Source organism: Zingiber officinale, chromosome 3B (genome assembly GCF_018446385.1).
Source record: "Zingiber officinale cultivar Zhangliang chromosome 3B, Zo_v1.1, whole genome shotgun sequence".
NCBI lineage: Eukaryota > Viridiplantae > Streptophyta > Magnoliopsida > Zingiberales > Zingiberaceae > Zingiber > Zingiber officinale.
Window position 1 is genome coordinate 17,441,635 of NC_055991.1, and position 7,157 is coordinate 17,448,791.

The 7,157-nt window shown below is 39.2% G+C and overlaps 1 protein-coding gene across 1 annotated transcript; it reads left to right on the forward strand.

Annotated features, from left to right (window-relative positions):
* The first annotated feature begins 4,966 nt into the window (after positions 1-4,966).
* On the forward strand, positions 4,967-5,855 carry LOC121968104 (transcription repressor OFP13-like). The gene has a single exon (XM_042518608.1). It carries the CDS (start codon positions 5,065-5,067, stop codon positions 5,686-5,688), a length of 624 nt encoding a protein of 207 aa, XP_042374542.1. The 5' UTR covers positions 4,967-5,064; the 3' UTR covers positions 5,689-5,855.
* The last annotated feature ends 1,302 nt before the right edge of the window (positions 5,856-7,157 follow it).

A 7,157-nucleotide genomic window follows, 5' to 3' on the forward strand; every position in this document is an offset into this window, starting at 1 on the left:
CAGGTACGCTCACTCGTCATTTCTTACCAGTCTTTTACTTTTCATGTTTTCTCTATGATTTCTGGGGAAAAAGTACCTGACTTGAGCGTCGGAGGGCCTGACTCGGGGACTTTTTCCCTAGTTTCTGGTCTCTAACGACCGGTGGACTCGACTGAGTGTGTGCAGATCAATAGCGTCATCATCCTGATCATTTCTCTCCGTAGAACCGCCCGTGCGACCTGTCCAGGGGGTACCTAGCTGATTCAGCATCTCAACGACTCTCCGTCAATTTTTAGCACAACAAGGTCCGCCTTCATCCGACTCAACTTCCGGATAGGATCAGGTACTTACTGCACTAACAGTAATTATAGAAAGTAGCAACATAACCCAATAGTTATTCAAAGTCTTTACAATCCATTGGTGAAAAATTAATCTAGAATGGCATCAAAGTCTTCAGGAGGAAGTTCGTCAATAGCCCGAGCTTGATCTAGGAATCATCCAATTCATAAGCTAGAGGATAACCATGTTCCTTGAACTGCACTACCACTCCCTCAAACCCCAGCTAGAAGCAGGTAGCATTTTTTGACTCTAGGCAAGTCATTAATTTCAGACCTTCTCTTTGCTTCAGATGACTTGAAGACTCCAAAATCTGTATTGATCTTCCATGCTCCTTCATAAGCTTCAGATACACACCTAGTCAATATGGTCACATCCTCCGTGGCCCTTTCCAACGCATTCCCTAGCTTGGAAAAACATTCTTTGGCTTGTTCAGTAAGCTTGTTACACTCCTGTTGCATCATTGACATATGAAGAAGATTGCCCATGTATACATTTTGGCATCCTAAAGCTCATCATTCATATTCTAAGAGTTGGGGTCCACTTTCCCTTAAGTTATGTGACAATGTGAGATTACGACCTCATTCAATCAGTAATTGACTCTTTAGAATGCACACTTCCATTTCCAAACTTTATCCATAAGGGATTGCGCTACTGAATTTTCCACTTCATCGAGCCATTGTTTCAGGGAGTGTATTCTTGCTTGATCTTCGATGCATAACTTGGTTAATTCCTTGATTTTGTCATCCAACTCTTCGTGATGATACAAGAATATGACTTCCTGATTTTTCCATTTCTGCTCTTTTATGGTCGTCACTGTGTTCTTGCTTCAATTGTTCTTCTATGATAGTGTAGTGTTGTTGAGCTTGTGCTTAAACTCTCTGAAAGTACGTCAAAAGTTCTCCTCTACTTGACACAATTTGATGAATTCAAATCTAGCTAGGGGATAACGGCCGGTGAAGGTGATGAAATGATTATAAGACTAACTTACCATATTCACCGCTTGATTCAATTGTCGAAAGGATAAGAGTTGATCCTCTTCGTTGGGTAAAGGATATTGGTCGGGTAAACCATTGTCCACAAAGGAAGAGGATGGTAAGCTCAGAAGTTCACTCAAAGAAACCACGAGGGGAGAAGAATACTACACCAATGCTCTGGAAAAAGGATTTTCAAGTGTAGGAGAAGGAGGAGGAGTTGGTGTTGTCATATCTATTACTAGGGTTAGGATTTCAAGTGGAGTAGGGGATTCAATGTTTAGACTTAGAGGGTTGGAGATAGGAGAAGAGATAGGAATTGGCTCTGAGCAAAACTCCGTAGGAATCTCCGAGATAACGGGCAAATCCAAGGGAACGTAAACAACAACTGTCTGTTTGGTTGCAATATTCTTAGGGTAAAGAATACCCAAAGGACTGGTTTATCCAGAGACAATTAGGAATTTAGTGGAGTGGAAGTCAAGATCGAGTCTATTGTTGCCTGAGGAAGTCCCTTAGAGGATATACTAGGACTTACGTCAGAAATTGTGATGGAAGTAGACTCAAGAACTAGTTGAAGCAATGCAAAAGACTCATTATGAGAATTGGTAGAAGTCAGTCAGCTTAACCTACAAGGATTTTTCTGATTGAACTATCTACACACTTAATCAAGTAATTAGATTACAATAAGTTTTAACTTTGAACCTTTGCCAACATTAAAACTCAGGTTCGATTAGTACTTCCCGCACCAAGAACTTTTTATCTCTTGGATGCACCAAATATATCGTCTTCCTTCTCATGTCATCCTTCTCGTTTGCTTGCATTTTCTACTCCAAGTTTAACTGTCTTCGATACTCCTCATGCTTTCAATCCCTAAGGTGTCTCATACAACTCTTCATTGTACTCCATTGGATCCTGAGTCATCGGGTATTCCTGTGTGTTCCTCTAAGTCTTTGCATACTTAGATACACATATCGAACACATCAACAAGACCTAACTTAAACTCATTTAACCAAACGTCAAAATTATGGTCGTCTATACCATTTGGGGTACCAATGATCCCCCCTCAAACATTCAAGGTACTAACAAGATATGGATATAACATATCTTATATTAAAGATTAAGGTCACTAAGACATTCAAAAGAATTATTCTTTCACAGTTTCACTATATTGAGACATTGCTAAGAAAATTCAATGTATATAATCCTTCCTCTATAAAAACGCCAATGCACTCAAACTTGTATTTGGCTAAGAATCATAGTGACCTATATCTCAATTAGAATATTCGATGATAATTAGTAGTTTAATATACATCACTAAGTACATACATCATGATATTGCTTATGTAGTTAACAAATTAAGTAGATTTATAAGTTATTCAATTGATAATCATTAGAAGGTGTTAATAAGAGTTCTTAAATATTTAAGATACATCTTAGAGTGTGAATTACATTATATGAAATATCTAGCGGTAATAGAAGTCTATTATGATGCAAATTGAATATCCAACACAAAATATTCTAAATCCACTACTAGATATGTCTTTACCATAAGTGGAGTGGTGTCATAGAAAATCATGAAACAAACATGTATAGGTCGGTCAACTATGGAACTTGAGTTTATAGTCTTAGATAAAGCCATCGAAGAAGTTGAATGGCTTCATAATTTCTTCTCGAAGATCCTATGTTGAACAAAGCTATTGTTTATTGTAATGATACTTCATGATAGTCAATTGACAATTAAAAGGATATAAAGTAGTATGTATAATGGTCAGTTATGACATATTCATAGAAGAAATAATCTCATCAAGCATTTGATCTCAAATAAAGTTATCTCTATCGATTATGTCAAATTAAAAGATAATTTGACAAATCCGTTGACAAAAAGTTTGAGCAAAGATCAAGTATATTGCACATCAAGAGGAATAGAAATAAAAATCTACAAATAAAAACATTCATAGTTGTAAATCAACCTTGTTGATTGGAGATCTCAAAGTCTAGGTTCAATGGGATAAGAAAATTATAAAAGTTCATGCGAGCACTTGAACTAGTTTCTCTCTCATTTTTAAGATGGAAAACTGCCACCTACTACATGTAGTGGAGTTAAGTTATAAACTTTTATTGCCTCCTATAATTTAAAAAGTGGATTATGACAAATGATACTCTTATAAGAGATCACTTATATAAGTATGAAGATGAACCGCTTCAATAAAGCACTTACGAATCCAAGATATCATTACCCATGACCAAAACAAACACAACAATGATAACTATAAAGATGTGAGAAAGATTATTCTATAGGTATCATTATCTTGGTTTACATGAATAACTAAGTAGTTCAAGATATTATGTTCATTAAACAATCTAATAAATTCAGGATTATGTTACTAAAGATTCAATTGAGTGAAGTATCTTTAGTTGGAACAAAAGATGATAATCCTTATCTCGGGAGTCCCTTCAAGATAATCTCATATGATCTAAAAGGGAGGTAAATTACAGAGGGTTTTGCTTAACATAGTGGCCCTTTGCATGAGATCAAGTGATCCGCGATGCATTTCACTCTCTGGGAATCGACCTCATGACCTATTACGACAACACCTCATGCAAGTGTTAACTATGCCAGCCCATGGAGGATTATAGCTCTCACACCGAGGGTCTCTACAAAATTATGTTATGTAATCTAGAAGGAAGATAAATTATGAGTGATTTTCGTCTTGTATAGTAACCCTTTGCATGGGAGGTCGGGTGAATTGAAGTCTTTTTAATACAAGTATACATGAATGAATGTACGTACTAATTTTCATTCACCTAAAAGATTATTGAAAATTTAGTTTTGAACCAATAAATTTCAGAAAATAATTTTAGTGGGCGTCATCTAATGAAAATAAAAATCTGATCGGAAAATTAAAATTTACATTTCTAGTAGATAATTTTAAAATATTTAATTTTTCTAAATCAATTTCAACGAATGAGAAATTAATTATTCAAGTGAACCCCAAATAAAATTCGTTACCAAATGAGACATAAAATTATCTCAAAGGATATTAAACCTTTTTTATATTTTATTTTACGTGGTTGGGATTTGGTTGGCTAAACTCAACCATGCTAAGATCCAGCAAGGACACAGTGTGTATCACAGATCGAATATGTGCACACACATTGAGTGCTTTAGGACGCATTTTACACTTGTGATTTATAATGTTATTATGATATGATAGAAATCATGAATGATGATTGTCATATTTTAGGAGCATCGTGAGATAAATTTGTAGTGTCCAAATTCTGATCTTGACTTTGCCGAATATCATCATTCTACTCTAACAATCCCAGATCACTGAAAGCTAACCTTTTTAATCCTCTCAGCTGAACCCTAGATAAATTTTCCATGAGCATGTGAAAAACTCCTCCTGCCTTTTAATTATTTAATCGTGTTATTTATCTCTTTTTATACCATTTAAGGACGAACTCAGACGAGTGAACGTAATACCCACGTGACATGAATCCCATTTAATGCCCACATGACTAGCCGCCAATCAGACCTAACAATTCGATTCAATAAAAAAATTCAACCGACGCCATGACAGACCGGTCGGTTCTTGGTTTACCGGTCCGGTTTGATTTGATTTGATTTTTGAAGGCATAATTAAAGCACCGCAAACCAGAACAAGCTCCCTGCCCTCTCACGTACTGTTATCGGCCGCCATTAATGCAGGCTTCGACCTCGCCTTCTTGTTAGTAGTTACGCGGATTTTCCGCTTCTTCTCATCCTTCAGAATTCATGGGAAAGAGGCTGAGCCTCGGCTCGCTCTTGCTCAAGCTCCGGCACGCGCCGCCGCCGTGGCCCTCCTGCAAGCAGCCCAAGACCGAGTCCTTCCGCGACGCCGCCGTCTACGGCACCGTCAACTCAGTCTACTTCGACTCTGCCGAGTCCTGCTTCACCCATTCATCCACGTCGGAGGCGCCGGAGAGCTTCTCGACGCTGTCGGAGGAGCCGGCGGTCGTGCCTCTGCGTCCGGCCGACCGGATCTCTTTCCGGCGGTCCGGAGATACCAGCTCGATCCTGGAGGACTCGAAGCCGAGCAGCGGCGGTGTTGACGACGACGAAGATACGGCGCCGCCGTTTGAGGGCGGCATTTCGCTGGCCGTAGACTCCGAGGACCCTTACTGCGACTTCCGGCGATCGATGGAAGAGATGGTGGCGGCGCACGGTCTCAGCGACTGGAGGCGCCTCGAAGCGTTGCTGATTTGGTACTTGAGGGTCAACCGGAAGAAGACGCATGGGTTCATCTTTGGGGCCTTTGCCGACTTGCTTGTTGCCCTCGCTGCTTCCCCTGCATCCTCTTCCTCCAATTCATTTGAGGCCGTGGAAATCAAGGAGCATGAATCAAGTGAAACCACTTAAATTCTTCTTTAATATCAATATTGAAGAGATTGGGATCCTTTCCCCTATATGATTCCTAACTCGTTGTCTCTGATCATCTCTCTTTCCTCTCCTGCTGGCCTGTTTTATTTTCTGAGTTCCCAGATCCTGTGGAGTCGATCATTTTGAAGTATTTCCAGTGTACAGTATTCGGGGTTCAGGGAACTCTCAAATTGTAAGTGTTTCTGATCAAATATATATGAACTATATCCATTTTGTGATTCGTTAATTTAACCTAATCATGTCATTAGTTTGAACTGTCATTTAAGACAAAATAGCGATCCACAAGGCTTGTGAAAAATGATTGGTGCTCGTATGTATTTCTTTAAATAATTCAATGAAAGAAATGCGAGTGGTTTATAAATAATCTGGATACAACAGCTGCCGGCAACTCATACTGTTCATGGGGCTGATGATTTCCAAATCTGAACTCCTTCAGTATGACCCGTAACGTAAATATGAAGTTTTGATGTTGTTGGAAAAGGAAACAAATCCTATTAATGAGTTGTAGAGTTGCACAGTTGGTTGCCATCAAGTTGCTGATACCATGCAACGTTTTCATACAACTCGATGATGACCTTCTTCTGCAGAACTGAATCAAAAGGGTTCATTTGAGATCACTGGAAAAGCTGTCTGACAACTGGGTGCGGCTAATAAATTAGAGTTTCTGAATATTTTGTTTTCATGTGAAATGGTTGGGCGCCACTCAGAAACTGTTTAAGTCCGTAATTTAGTTTAGTTTCGTTAGTACAGTAGCAGCTGTCTACTGGAAGGAGTCAGGGAAACTAATTAATTCTGAACTTGCTGGCTGCAGAAGAAAGAACTGAGTTATTAAAGCTGTGCAGAGCATATTCAATTCAAACTAAATATCATAAGAACTAGTTGAACTCACACCTGCATGTTGGATTTAATTGACAACTAAGCTGATCATATCGCTTCCATAAATATCAGAATATATATATATTAAATTGTTATTGGGAAACTAAGTAGCATCGAATCTCAATGATGCGCGACAACACATTAATTACCAAATGACTACGAGCAACCTTGGGCTCATCCACTCCATCACCATGCATTTTGACAAATTGTAGGTGCCAAGGCTGCTGGTAATCATTTGCACATGGAACGCTAGCTTGCAGCATTATTGTGGGCATGAATTTCCAATTTTTGTTTTGTTTTTGTTTTTTTGTATTTTGAGTTGAGGAGGACAAGTAGGCGAACACAGATAGAGCTGTCAGACGGGCCAACCCGTGGCGGGGCGGGTCGGCCCGTAGCGGGTTAACCATTTGGCGGGGCGGGGCGGGCCAACCCGCCAACTTGGCGGGTTGGGAAATTTCCAACCCAACCCATTCTAAGGCGGGTTGCGGGTTTGGCGGGCCAACCCGCGGGCCCATCAAAAATTTCTAAAAGAATTAAAAAATATTTCATATCTTCAACATTTTACTTTGAAA